Source organism: Amblyomma maculatum, chromosome 3 (genome assembly GCF_055883805.1).
Source record: "Amblyomma maculatum isolate TAMU_Amacu chromosome 3, ASM5588380v1, whole genome shotgun sequence".
NCBI lineage: Eukaryota > Metazoa > Arthropoda > Arachnida > Ixodida > Ixodidae > Amblyomma > Amblyomma maculatum.
The window spans coordinates 128,335,186-128,350,403 of NC_139346.1; the positions used below are offsets into that span (position 1 = coordinate 128,335,186).

Here is a 15,218-nt window from a genome sequence, read left to right on the forward strand (position 1 = left end):
GTTGGTGCCGCACATAAATCAACTAAAACGCATTTGTCAAACTAGTGTTGAGCGCTGCGATAGGCTTCACCAACTGGTGCAATAGAGATTTTCCTTGCTCATTACTCTGAATGAAATAATTACCGAGTATAGCATACTTCAAAAGATGTAGGTTACTATTTCTGTAATAATTTGAAATTATAAAAAGTGATAAAGATTGTCGGAATTTAAAAGGCAATATTTTCTTCAACACAGCTTGGGAGTGGTTCAATCTATCAAGACACCTTGTCGACGATAACTGTGTTTTATCGCGAATAGGAGGCCACATTTGTGCGTTAAAAACAACTTCATGCACGAGCTTCATGTATACAGGATAAACGCACTTTGCTGCAGATGAAACAAGGCAACTAGACAGCTGGTGTTAGTTGGCACATAGTCCAAACAACTTGCACGATTGTGGACGTAAATCCATTGACAGAAAGCTTGGCGAAAGGAAGGGCACTCAAAAAGAACCTTCCACGTATCATTTATTGGCAGATAATATCTGGGTGTAATGTACACCAGCCCATTCGCTTTCCATCCAAAGCAATGTGTGCCTCTTCGCTAGAATTCGATAGCAATAAATATCTCACACGTGTTCGAAGCTTCCTTGTCGAAAATAAAATATTTTTCTAGCACACCTGAGCATAATGGTTTTTCTTTCCGCGGATTACGAATACCCAACGCGAATAACGCGCTTCTGCCTTTTCAAAGACACAGGCAGGCTGCTAATAAATATAGCAGCCTTGCGCGTCTAGGCGTTATCTGGTGGGGTATCATATTATCTCACATGCGAGCTCTTGCGTGAATTTCTCGAGTTCTAAGCATCACAGGCGCTTTTCCGTGACCGAAGTGTGGTCAGAATCCGTGATTACACCACTGACGTCCTCAGGTTTGCCGTGTTTCGCCGTCGATCTTCTCCGCAGATCAGAAATCCACAGCACAGCGGTGAGCAGGAAAGACACGAACACCATTCCGCCCATGAGCCGGAAAAGGCCGTCATAGGATCCAGAGCTGTCGCGGAAGAAACCTGAACAGTACAAGAAGACAAATCGAAAGCCCTCTGTGAGCAATTCTGCCTTCTTCGCCAAAGCTGAAGCTCGTATTTCCACTCGTCAATGTCCCCCGGTGCGCGAGACGTGCCGAAACACGGAAAGCTGCAAACACTCTCTGCCAGTCACTGTCGCATGCTATGGAATCAGGTGTACATGTAAAGGTATAAATTCTTGCAGCATTGAATGGCGTTAGTAAAATAACACGAGCACCGAAAATACGGAATACCTCTGCGAGAAAATCACGAGGCTATTTCTTTTCTTAGGATCATTCCAACCACGCACGTGTGCGATATTCCATTTTAGCGATACCCTTCACGGTTTCATGTGAGATAAATCATCATCGTCATCATCATCCGCCTGACTATACCCACTGCAGGGCAAAGGCCTCTCCAATATTTCTCCAATTAACCCGGTTCTGTGCTGGCTGCATCCTCGTGACCCCTGAGAACGTTTTAACCTCATCCCCCCACCTACTTTCTGCCGCCCCCTGCTACGCTTTCCTTCCCTTGGAATCCAGTTTGTTACCCTAAGCGAGTATCGGTTATCCTGTCTTCGCACTACATGTCCTGTCCATGCTCATTCCTTCTTTATTTTCACTAGAATGTCACTAGAGAGTTATTTCTCCGACCAACTCTGCACGCTACCTATTTCTTAATGTTACCCCTACCATTTTTTGTTCCATAGCCTGCTGGGTTGTCCTCAACTTAAGCAGAACCCTCTTGGTTAGCCTCATGTTTCAGTCCTATAGGTGAGTACAGGTACGATGCGACTGTTGTATACCTTTCTCATGAGCGATACCAGTAAGCTTCGAGTAATAATCTGCGAGTGTTTGCCAAATGCGCTCCATCCCAATCTTATTGTTCTTATTTTCTTTTCATGGTCCGGATCGGTGGTTACTACCTGTTCTAAGGAGATATATTCGCTGCTGTTCCTTCCCGAGGCTGGTGGTCATTACCTTAGTCTTCTGAATATTGATTTCTAAGCCTGCCTTTCTACTTTTTTGTCTAGGTCATCAATCATATTTTTCAGTTCATCCACCGAGTTACTTTACAAGGCAATGTCATCAGCAAACTGCAGATTACTGAGGTATTCTCCATCTACCCTTATCCCTAACTGCTCTCATTCCATGTCTCTGAATACTTCCTCTAAGCTAGCTGTGAACAGTACTGGGGAGATTGTGTCTCCTTGCCTAACACCATTCTTTATGGGAAATTTGTTACTTTCTTTATGTAAAGCTATGGTTGCTGTGCAGCCACTATATGTATCTTCCAGCACTTTCACGTACGGCTCGTCCACCCCCTGATTTCGCTGTGCCTGTATCACCGCCGAGGTTTCAACTGAGTCAAATGCTTTTTCATAATCAATGAATGCTATGTATAAGGGCTGGTTATATTCCGAGCATTTTTCCATCACTTGGTTTATGGTATGGATATGATCTATAGTAGAGTACCATTTCCGAAAACCTGCTTGATCCTTTGCTTGATTTCCGTCTACTTAGATTGCCCTAATTCTATTGGCGATTACCTTAGTAAATATCTTATGCATAACAGACAGTAAGCTGATTGGTCTCTTATTTTTATAGCCCCTAGAGTCCTCTTTCTCATGAATGAGGATAATGCTTGCATTCGTCCATGGTTCTGGTACCGCCGATGACACCAGGCACTGCGTATGCAGCGTGGCCAGGTTTTGTAGCGCGATATCCCCCCCCCCTCCATCCTTTAGCAAATCTGTAGTTATCTGATCCTCTCCATCTGATTTCCCCTGTGAGAGCTGTGAGATAAATATGCATATGTGATAGAACAATGTTTTGTGTAAGAGTCATTTTGCTCAAAAGCTTGCCTTGAACTTTCGCAGCGCGTTTTATACTATGTCGGATAAGCTCACTTTATACGTGAAAAGAGCCGCGCTCTAATCTGACCGACATACTCTTGGTTGCAGGGCTAAAACATTTTGATAAATTATCTCAAGGCTTTTATATTTCGAGTACTACATAAAAAAAATATTTTGCTTCTGGCTTTCCCGCACCACGCTTAGTAACTACATTTTTAAATGGTTGTCTACTGTTGCAGTTCTCCCTCAGTGTCTATATAATTTGTGTGTTCACTGGGTGTAGCAACCGCATCTATGAGTGTTTTGCATCGATTAGGTATTCTACTCAATTGCGATGCACCATGGCCGAACCGAAGTCACGATCAGCATGAAACTTGTATCTGTGCCTGTTTCCTATGAGAATTTCCTGAAGATCTGCATGAAATTTGTATCTGTGTTTGTTTCCTATGAGAATGGCCTGAAGATAATGTGTTTTTCTGGAGAAAATGGTTGTTTATTGTCGCTCGATAGGTTGCAACTCGCACTTTCTAAAATTGGCACAAAATTCTTCCCCGTAATCTGAGCACCAATGTTCTGATGCGCTACTCAGATACATTTTTTTTTAAATCTATAGTAATAATGTTGCTGTGGTATATTTTGGTAGGCTTTGCGCATGGAATCCTACCAGAGATCAGATCATTTTACAGAAGTTGTTATTAGTATTTTGTTCCTGGGGAACGGTGGAGGTCAAAACACTGTTGCGAGTGAAGGTAAGCAAATAAGAGTAGACGAAATGTGTGTCTAGGATTTACGCTAACACATTGTGTGGCATGAGGAGCCAGTAGCTTTGATGCTTATCGCATTGTGTAGTGAATGTATGAAGAGATTCATCTTTCAGCGCGTGAATATATGTGGTTATCTCAAGTCAAAGTGCAAGATAAAGTGCTCCTATAATGAACCGACCTTGTGACTTCGGCATGAGGATACCTTGCTGTACACTGTCCCCACTCCTTCCCACCCAAAACTTTGCTACCGTAATAGCGCAAGCTGCGAGCACCCAGAAGTGATGGACCTGGCATTGAGATGTGTGAACGTAGACTCAGAGATCTATGCAAAACATTACACTTTTTTTATCCTCATGTCGTCCACGTTTCACTGACTCGAATCAGAACGTCAGATCACAACTGTCGCTAAAGTATTTTTAACACGGGAATAAATTAGTGAGACTAAAAAGCATGCAGCTCCAACGTGCCTGAGAAATTTGGTCATTCAGCCGCATAAAAAATGGTGTCGTCATAAGGGTAGGCTGCCCTGTAGATAAGAGGGAGAGAGGGAAGAAAGTTGCTAGTGAAGAAGACGTGGCGCCAATGTTACACTACTTCTGCGAGCCACGGACAAAACTTGCTTCATCACCATGCGCTTTGACCAGCGAGGTTTCTTAAGAAAGGCGAGTGAGAATAAAGTTTCTCTAAATGAGCAGGTAGGGTAAACTATGGTTAACGTCTCCATGAGCTGCTGTCCCTGATTCAAAGTCGCGCTGTTTCCCCGTCGTAGCTCTTCGTAGCGCTCGAGTGGCTATTGTTGATAAGCCACTCGAATTTCAAAGCACTTTCAGATAAGCGATCAAGCGCGCGAAGCCAGCTAGACGTGCGCGCTGCCATTCCCGGTGTGATCCCTACAAGCGAAACACGTGCTAAGTGAGCTTGCGCACCACGCCCAGCTGACCTGTATTCAAAATGCTGTAGCACATGTGGCAAAGGACAAACTTTTGAAGTCAATTATTGGTGCACATCTGAAGCTAATCTAGTTATGTAAATAGTTTCATTAAAACTACCCAGAATACCCCGCAGTTGTTTGTGTGTTATTTTAAATGTATCTCGCTGGTTTCCTAGAGAAACTTATAATTGCTCATTTTCATGCAGTAGTCACTTAAGGAGGAACCTCTTCATACAGATAGAAATCTTATACCATTTCTATAGGTATATTGTTATCCTCATATATCCCACAGCTGCTTCTAACTTATATTAAAAAGGTCATCCCATTGATATTTTATGGTTGCCTACTTGCTTGGAGCAAAACCTGAAGTAGAAAATAAATTTTAGCACGTAATGAAAATATAGGTCGTTGCCATCAAAATGCGCTTACACATGTTACCTCGCCTTACCTCTGGCGTGCAATGATCGGTATTTTTTAAGGCCGAAATGGCTACCAGATGCTGAAAACACGGCGGTGCTGTGAGCAATATTAACGTTTTCAGGATAGGGAGGTAAGAGCGATCTCTTCGGTTTCGTAGGCCGAAGCCATAGTCACCAACAATACTGCTCTGCGCAATGTGCGATCGGATGAAAAAATACTTACATCTCAGGAAACAGGCTTTATTTTGAAAATAAGGAAGACAATAGAGAACGATAGGAAGCAAGAAGTTCATAACGGCTGGTTGAGGCATTAGCTTTAGTCAGTGGTCCATTGATGTTGATTACAGGAGGTGAAACCACCCTAATGTGAAGCAGACTATCGCGTGCTCAAAAATCGTTAGTTGTAGAGAGTACATTGTCAATAAGCTGGGCAATGTGGGATTAAGCGTTTTGCCAACTAGGCGCAAAAGTAAATAAATATGCGATTAAGCTCTAGAGCAGCTTGTACTTGTACGATTCCCTTGCTGGAAAGACATGTGCCACTCCGATGATGCAAATTTGGGCTTTAATGGAGCGAAAGTGCGACAAACTGGGCGGATATGTTTATGAGGCTGAGCCGTGGTATATGGCCCCGAAAATTCGGGCCAATTTGAGTTCTTTAACGTCCAATGACATCACACCTAGGCGCCTTGCTTTTCGCCTTTATCGAAACGCGGACACCGCGGAGGATTCGATCCTGCATCCTTGCATGCGGAAGTCGGGCGCCCTAATCACTGCACACTGCAGTGAGGGGAATTGACTTGTGTTTGTATAGATGAGCAGCAATCACAGCCATGGTGTGCGCGCTTATGATCCTTGCATCCTTGTGGGAAGAAGTGAACTAATTTAAAATGGGTTCCACAACATGATAATTACACTGGCTAGCGCACTCCCCGTAAGAGGAAGTCTAGAAATAAGTAAATAATTAGGACACTTAAGGGAAACACCACTAGTGAGTAAGTTTCGAAGGTACTCTTTTGAAAACCCTATAGGCAAAAGTTTGCTTCATAGCACCACCAGCGACGACAAACGAGGACAAAAACTTTAAAATGCTGAACCTACGATTTAGAAGAATGCCCTGCAGTTGACGGTAATAATTCAATCCTGCCATTTGAACATTGATGTAGGTAGCAGAGTAATGACCTGTCACAAAGATTTGCATTTATTTCTTATTTCTCACAAATGACCACCACGCAGATATCGGTTGCCGTGTAGTCAGAAGCACGCCCTTACACATCCACCTGCAATGTTTTCCGGTTCGTTACAGGCCATAAAGATCACATCCAATCTGTAAATGCTCACTGGAAAGCAAAGATCTTTCCCCCCTCTCACAATTTACTCGAATGTGCACAAACTGCAGCTACTTCATCCTCGCAATCTTCCAAATCCTACCCGCCCCTCTAATAATCTTCCCCTATCTGCCATGCTTCTTTTCTTTCAATATACAGTCCGTTACTGCTTGTCATAGCGCGCAGTTGCAGAAACGATTAGATCAATTGTAAAGAAGCACCCGGTATAGCTCTATAGAAGGCGTGAAAACATGAACGTTTGAGAGAGGATAATTTGTAGGGGTTTAAAAGTTAAGCTTATAGCAAAAGTGTAATGTGGGCATATTAAAATATGCTGAAAGAACTGGGATAGCCTAAAAAGGTGGTACAGGAGAGTCATGCTAACCAGAATCGTTCTTGATAAAACTCCAACAATTCTTTTTCTATCTGCCTGTAAGATGTCACGCGTTCGTATTCTGAGATTCGCGCCAACAACGCCGCATTAATTGGGGAGGTGATTTTTGACGCTTGGAAAATATATTTACGCTTGATGCTGTAGCTAAGCGAACCTTCAACGTCTCGCGGGTATTCGTAAAAGTGGGCTGATCTTGACTTGAAACATAGAAGCTCACTATAAAATATCACTTATCTGTATGCTTTCCGAATGACAGTGATTGGGAAAGTATATATCAGCACGGGCTGAGGAGCGCCGATATTTACCACGCGTTTATTTATCGGATGTACCGAGAGCTTGACTGCTGTTTGCAGGTTTATCGAAAATGTTTCCCGTCGTCCACTTTTGCCTTCAGCCAACACAACGCACATGCCACAAGCACGTCTACTACAATACTATTTGTACTTTTGAACTTGTTTGCACTAATTTAGTTTCTGCTGGGGAAACGTACGTAATCGAAAAAACCACAAGAAAAAAACTCCCATCTTCCTGCTTGCGTCACTTCAAGTTCTTCGCTCCCTATAGCTTTCAACGCTGTACTTTCTAGGCAGGAGTGCTGGAGTGAAAACGTTGTTTGCATATGACCTACTATTGGAGCAAATTTGCGTTATAAGTAGATATTTCATTCGGCACATGACGCTAAGATGACTCAAGCCTTCTCTTTCGGCAGTCAACCGATACGAAGGCTCAGAACTCACCTATGACTGCTGGTCTCATAAAGGCTCCGATGGCAGTTAATCCAGCCGTAAACCCGTAGGCAATGGGTAGATTATGAACACCCACTTCTCTAGCAATGCCTTCAGAGATGGCCACCATGATGTAGCCTACAGGCAGCCCGAGTGTAATCATCGAGGCCCAGAAAGGTACAAGGTCTTGCGCGTAAGGCATTGTCTGAGCGATCACAGCCATTGTCAGGTAGGATAAAGTCATCAGGCTGTACGGGGACACAATTTTGTAGTCTGTCAAAAGTGGAACGAACAGGCGGCCCGTAGTGTCTGTCACTGAGAAGAAGGTGAGCACGAAGACGGCACTGCCACTTTCGATACCGACGTCGACCGCGTAATCAACGGCGATGGCGAGGAATGTGTCCAGAAAAAAACAGAACGAAAAGTAACTGATCATGTGGCAGTAAAAACGAGGTAAGGAGAGGACTACTTTTGCACTGTGCATGGCTGAGTCTGGCTTCTTTTCGATCTGTGGAAGGATCACGCGTAGAGGCTCGTCTGGCTTGGAAGGAAGTTCAATCTGACATCGTGGTTCAGTGCAGGAGAAGGTGCTTCTTCTCGAAGCCATCATCACCTGGTTGTCACTGCTCGGTCGCCCGGTCACACTGAGACGATTTCCGTTCTTCGACGTATTCTCTGTGACACGCTCACTATCCAGGAAACCGGCTGTCTCATCGCAGCTGCCCTGAACGCTGTTCGCCTTGGACAGTTGATCCACTGCTTCCTGCAGCAAGGTAATTTTCCTCAGATCCAGCTCGCCAATTATGGATCCCTTTCTAGTGACATTGATGAGAGTTCCTCGTCGAGAGCCAGCCATAGCCCTCTCCTCTTCAATGAGTGAACCGGCGACGCTCAATAGTGTACCTCTCCTAGAACGTGCTTGGTTGATTTCTTCTTCAGTAGTGAGGGTGTCATCATGGCCCATGTCAAGCGTGGTGCTTCTCAAGGAAGTGCTATCTATAGACTGTCTGAGAAGAGTCAACTTTTTGCGGTCGACCAGATCTTTGTCTGACACGTAAATCTTCGTTCCCCTGCGACTCATGGTTGTTCCAGGAGCTATAACTGTGATAGATGGCCTCGTGGTATGTGCACGGATGCAGTCTTCCGAATACGAAGTTACTGTTTCAAATTGATGTTTTTGTGCATTTCCCCGAGCTTCAGGCGTCTGTCTCTCTACTTCTTCCCAAGGCGGCTCGCGGAAGAGAAAGCTTACTGCTGCAATATTTAGCAGGAGGGCTCCTATTAGCGCCAGAGTCGCGTGCAAGCCGTACTCAGTGAGTAGAACGTCGAAAATTTTAGGAAAGATAAAAGAAGCTGCGGTAGCACCAGTCATGTTGATGCCGAGAGCGACACCACGACGCCTGTCAAAATATTCGTTGACGGCCACGATGACGCAGCTGAACAGTATGCCATTTCCAAAGCCTGCGAGCAATAGAAGGCAACATTATATAAAAATATGAAGTAAATTTTAGACATATACAAGCAAACCTTCTTGGCCATCGTATATAGCCGTATGATGCATCCTTAACGCGAAACAGTTCTGTCCTGCATCTTTCAGTTAAGTTTGAATATCGGTGCATGTTATCGGCGGGCGGCAAAGGGTGTAGCAGAAGGGCCCTTTAACAAATATTATAAAAAGTTCGAGCCTGTTTGATATGTCGAGAAGTTTTATGTTGACAGGTTATTTCTCATTCGGAGTGTGTAAGCCGCAAAATGCGCGTGAAAGTCTTAGAAGTACCCAAAAGCTTCCAACCCTTCATTTTTGACTCCAAATGCGCGCAGTGTTTATCTAGAGGCAAGAAGAGACATCTTGGCCACCAGTGAACGTAGGCTCTTAAAGATGACAACAATATAAAGAGACAATCGCTGTAAAACTCACACGATTTCCTCCAAGTCTGCTTTTCAAAAATGCACAAAACTGTTCAATGAGTGATCTAGTTCAGTGGACGGCATATTTCAGTGCGGTCCCTCTTTTATCCCTTCTTACTAACGACACTTCTCATCCCCACCTCTTATTGTGTCGTATTGAGTCTGTAATAAACTTTTTATTAGGTTTCTTTTTTTCCATTTAGGAAAATAATGACAGCGGATGAAGAGTATATACGCGGCTTACCAGTGACTATACCGAGAGAGCCTACGAGGAATGGTATGCCGTTGGCGAAGTACGAGCTCATGAAGCCCGCAGCCATCATTAGGCCGCCAAGCACGGCGACGCAGCGCACGCCAAACCAGTGAATGAGGGGTCCGGCGATGAGACCTGCGATAAAGGTGCACCCATTAATGGGGTCACTATGAAATAATATTTGTAATATCCAAGCAATATTATTAGTTAAATGCATCTTTTGACGTCTGTGCGATAAGTTTGGTGACCTTATTGTACCACGTATTCCAAAAAAGGTGCTGAGAAGGACGTTCGAATAAGGACTTCAGCAGACGCTGGCTGAATTTCGATGATGCAGGCTGGCTTCGACTGTCGACAGCAGCTGTGGACATGGCGCCTCGTAGGGCCAAGAAGAGAAGAAACACTCGTGCGCAGCTCCGTAATCGTGCTCCGTAATCGCTACAGACAGCAAATTATTCCTAATGCTCTTTCTGTGAAAGCCATTGCGGGCAGGACATTGCTATTCTCACTTCCCCAAGATCCAATCTAACGTCTGTTAAAGCTATTTTGTCGGTGCAGGAATGTCGAGCATGGCTTCTAGAAGTGTTGCCCTGACCAAATCTAATTAAATTTTCTTTCGCATTGTCAAAGGGTACTTTTTGTTTTCAAACAGGTGCTTAATTAAGACTTCTCTGTAGAAACTAAAAAGTTCTTTTAACAGTAAAATTAATTTATTTGCTCTTCGGAAAGGCCTAAAAAACTACTTGTATACATACAGCTGCCATTATTAATTTAAACAGCGCGAACACGAAGACAAAGGACAAGATAAAAGAAAGCCATAGTACAAGCGTTGACTTACAACTATGTCTAAGGCCTTTACTCCAAGGCCCAGATAAAAACAAACATGAAGAAAACGAAACAATCACGTGAAACAACCCCTGGGTTCACCTGCTGCACAAAAAGTTACTAAAAAAGACAGAAAAGTCACCTTGGGCACCAATTTACAGAAGTTATCGAAGAACTTCTTCGTCTATGCACCTGCGATTACGGTCATTCAACGCTGTATCACCCGCAATCGAATGGACTTGTTGAACGGACCAACCGCACTCTGACCACTATGTTGGCGATGTACGTGGATTCTGATCACAAGAACTGGGATGACATCCTCCCGTTCATTACATACGCGTATAACACTGCACAGCATGAGACGACTGGCTATAGTCCATTTTACCTCCTGTATGCTCGAGTTCCCCGCAGCTGTCTTGATACCATCCTTCCTTTCTCCCTCCACAACGAGCCTTCTATTGCCACTACTTTATGTCGAGCCGAAGAAGCTCGCCGCGTTGCCCGCCTCCGCATCCTGGACTCACAGTAACGTTCGAAGGAGCGTTATGACAACCGACGTCCACATGTCTCTTATGTGCCCGGTGATTTAGTGTTGCTGTGGACGCCGCTGCGCAAGCGTGGTTTAACCCAGAAGCAGCTGTTTCGTTATAGCGGCCCTTTTGTCGTTTTGGAGCGCCTGAGTGACATGAACTGTGTAATTTCACGCCGCACCGAAAGTGGCCGATGCTCACGCCGGACCCAGGTGGTGCATGTGGCTCGGCTAAAAAGGTTCTATCCTCGGTACTTTCTTTAAACTGCTTGCCCTGGGGCTTTGCGAGGAGGGAAGTGTAACGTGCTTCGCGCCGTCAGAAAGGAAGAAGAGGCTGGGGAGAAGAAGAAACAGAAGCCAGAGTGGTGTGTGCTGGTGTTCCTTGGGTGACTCGCAGCGCCTTAGACGACAAAATAAGCACCCCCGTTACGTACTGAGTACGTAACAGTTGTAACAGTTGTGCGACGTGATTGTTTCGTTTTCGTCATGTTTGTTTTTATCTTGGCCTTGGAGTAAAGGGCTTAGGCTTAGTTGTGAGTCAGCGCTCGTACTGTGGCTTTCTTTTATCTGGTCCTTTGTCTTCGAATTCGCGCTGTTTAAATTAATAATGAATATGTACCAACTCGCCCAACAAACTATCAACTCGCCCAACAAACCAGCCACTTAGCGCATCACATGCAATTTTTATTTAGAAATTAAATGATTATAATTTCGATAATTTTCCTAATTTTCCTAATTTTCAAAGTATTGCCTTTAGACCAAAAATGTGATTTGCAAAGTTGGAGACAGCCTTCTGAAACCCCCATTATAATTACTTTCGATAAATAAAGCCACCGTGTATCACTTTTCCAAGCTCCGAAGAAAGTCCGCAAACTTAAAAAAGAAATCACATGACTAACGCATTCGTGCGCCACGACTATGGTGTTCCAAATCGTAGTTTGAATGAACGGAATTAGCTGCGGCCATGCCTTGAGAGCCCAGTCCCAGCGGTAGGTTTATATGTTGGAGATGGTTGCAGTCAACCCGGTGAGCTCGCTGCGACAATGCACCTTCACGTGCGCCCTACCTGAAACGGACGACGAAATCACCGCAGATGTATCGGCCTTCCGCTTCAACGGGATCACAGAGTAAAGGCCGCAGCTGATTTCGTTCACTGAAACCTAGGCTGAGAGCAGCACAATCGTGGCCCACGAATGCGCCAGTCAAGTGATTTTTTTCTTGTGTTTCGCGGGCTTTCTTTTAGCATTGCAAAACGATGCAAGTGAGGATTTGTTTACCTGAAATAAATAGAATGGTGTTTTAGAAAGTGCTCTCCAACTCTGCAAATCCATTGATTTTCTACAGGGAATAGTTAGTAAATTAAACAATTATCTTAGTTATACATCAGTTAACTACAAAACAAAACATTCCGTGTGGCGCGCCAGATGGTCAGCATCCGTATACACGTTGTTTCTCTGGCCCATCTCAAAAGTTTCCTTTTCAAACACTTGGCTAAAGTTACTATGTGTGTGCCGTCGGGTACTTTTCCACTAGGAACAGCTTACGCAACGGTACTCTTTTCCGGGAAACACTCGCGGGGAGAAGGAATGCGAGTGCAATATTTGCTGCGCACTCATGTTACATTATGTGGTTTATACTTCACACGAGGGCTTCGAATGACGTCAACCCCTTTCTAAGGCATGGTTGTTTTTGCTTACAACAAGGACACAAAAATTTCCTTGGACGGTAGAGGTATACAGCCCTAATTATATATTTTTCTCGGTGATATTAAGCAGTAATGAGTCTGAATTATGCGTTTCTATTCTATTTCGACGCAAACACGGAGGTTCTAACCCCATTTTGATTTCTTCGTGATTCTGACGTATGCGCTGTGTGTACGTCCCGTGGCTATATCGACGTCCGCGTTAATTTGACGGAGATTTTGAAGCCCTCTAGTATAGAACCTCTTTTTTGACAGCCACCTCCCTCCTGTCTTTCTGCGCGATTCAAGTCTCCACCAAGAAGTATGACAAATAGATTCGCGTTTCCTTTTTGTCTAAACCAATATAATAATTTATCGCCACGGCCTCAGGGAGTTAAGCCCCCCTTACGGTTTCATGATCAAAGGTCGTCGGTACGACTCCCTCACATATGACAAAGCTTGTCCAGACAAGCAATTTGGTGCGGATTAAACTAACAAACTATTTAACACAAATCCGAAGCTCGGGTAACCAGCGATTACACTGCAAATTTGAACGAGATGATCCCCACAAGACGTTTTTTTTGTATACGACAACGACACCAAAATTTCCTTGAACGGTAGACGTATACAGCTTCGCAGTAATATTGACAAATACAATATCTCTCTCGAGGCAATATCTAAAGCTTATTTTTTCACTATTGAATTAAGTGATATAAAATATTCCGGCACAGCTGTGGCGGAGGTAACATTAGTTACTATCGTAATCAGTTGTCGAAATATGATTTTTGCTCTGTATTTTACTGTGACGAGCCAGTCATCGGTGCGTAGCACAAAAAAAAGCATCCTCTTATTTCGAATGTATTATATCGCTTGAGAGAAACTGTGGCAGCGTTATGACCAATCCCCCACTGAAAACTTCAGACTCGTTAAGTAGGACTGTGACGTCATAACTGTGATCAGAAATGAGAAAAGGTGTCAAGTTCGTGAGATATTTCTGCCCAGCTCTTATAATATAGGGTTCCAATCGTACCGGTAGGTGGCTAATCCCAAATTTGGGGGCCAACCCTTTCATTTCGAGGTTTGCCCTGGCCAACCCTAAAACAATAGTTGGTTGCAGTCTCGAAAAGTTCCAAGTAAACCTTGGTCCGCCCCCTCCCCCCCCCCCCCCTCCTTACCGCCGACTACAGAAGATTTGGCCGAAAAATTCTTCCAATGCATTCTCGGGCAGCAAGCAATTAGTCCTATTCGTTTGTGTTATTTCACGCTCCTCTATTTTCGTCTTCAGTTTTAACACTTTTGCTGTTGCATTTCTGGGCATAGAAATAAAGCTGAACATATTCTTCCTGTCATGATTTACAGAACGTACTACCCGTTCAAGCGAACATTGGGTACAAAAAGGGCCCCGATTGCACAGTCAGGAGAGTTTAAGGTAGCCCACAACTGAAACTGAATTATCGCTAATACACCCATGTCAGGTCAGTAAGCTGCAGCGGTGCAGTGGGCACAAGCTCGACAGATAAAAAGAGGGAAGGAAATGGGTACGACACTGTTAAATGGATAAATATGCCGCAGGTTGTACTCCACAGAACGCACTCAAACTCATCCTGATCCTTGTCACTTGTTAATCCGTACTTCTTAGGACAACTTTGCTTTTATCCGTTCAAACTATAGTCGAAATAGCACATGCATTGCATAGGCTTCACTGCTTTTATTCGATTCATCAGATAGAAGCACTGAGCTGATTAAAACAGTTTTAACCATTTTTGAAGATTGTGATGTTAGGAAGGCATTTTCTGCAGGGAGAGGAATGTTTGAGTGAATGATGCGCCAGCGATCTCTTTTCTCGTAATTCAAGCTTGTAAACTACGTTATTCCTTTCCTTTCCTTTCGTATTTCATCATGTCTTGCTTTCTATGTTTCTATACAGTAATGAGCTTCAGAATATGCTTTTTTCATGATATTGCCTCTTGTATATGGCTTTCGCATGAAGCACCTCTTTGATTTCCCACTTGTGTTGCTCTTTGCATTTTGCGGACTTCCAGCATGATTCTGGGGATCAGCACAAATGGCACGTCTCTTGTTCAACTTTAACCTGAGAGTTGAAATTATTTTTATTTCGAAGTTGCTACCAAACTGCGCTGCTGTTCATCTGAAAAAAAAAAAAAACGTACTACACAGCGATCAGGCTGTCTGGGTTGTGCTCTTCAGACGACGACCTTGCCTTAAAATATTTTATTGTCACGTCTGATTGAGTGATGTATAGAAAGCTCCGGTTGACATTGCTTAACTACCGATGCCATGTTTTTTGTAATTTATTATTTCTTCAAACAGCTGGCGCGTATACGCGCTCTTCATGAACGCTTTCGTCTTGTTAACACGCTGTTCAGACACAAATCTCTTCCTGTGTGATTCATTTGGCAGTGCGGAGTTTAAAAAAGCACCAGGTGGGAATACCCAAAGACGACTTAATATTCTCAACCGCCATCTTCTCAAACACCGCGGGCTATGTCTCCTCAAATGCGCGTCATCTGCATGAGTACTTTTACAATTGCAGTGTT

At 43.9% G+C, this 15,218-nt stretch overlaps 1 protein-coding gene across 1 annotated transcript in view; it reads right to left on the bottom strand.

The window, feature by feature from the left end:
* Positions 1-499: 499 nt before the first annotated feature.
* LOC146195990 (uncharacterized) overlaps positions 500-15,218 on the bottom strand; it is a 36,622-nt gene continuing 21,903 nt past the window's right edge. Inside the window, exons 3-5 of the mRNA XM_084597992.1 lie at positions 9,617-9,760; positions 7,477-8,925; positions 500-1,048 (exon numbers count right to left, since the gene is read on the bottom strand). Coding sequence (XP_084454118.1) covers positions 846-1,048; positions 7,477-8,925; positions 9,617-9,760 — 1,796 coding nt within the window. The 3' untranslated portion in view covers positions 500-845. The remainder of the gene's footprint in view (positions 1,049-7,476; positions 8,926-9,616; positions 9,761-15,218) is intronic.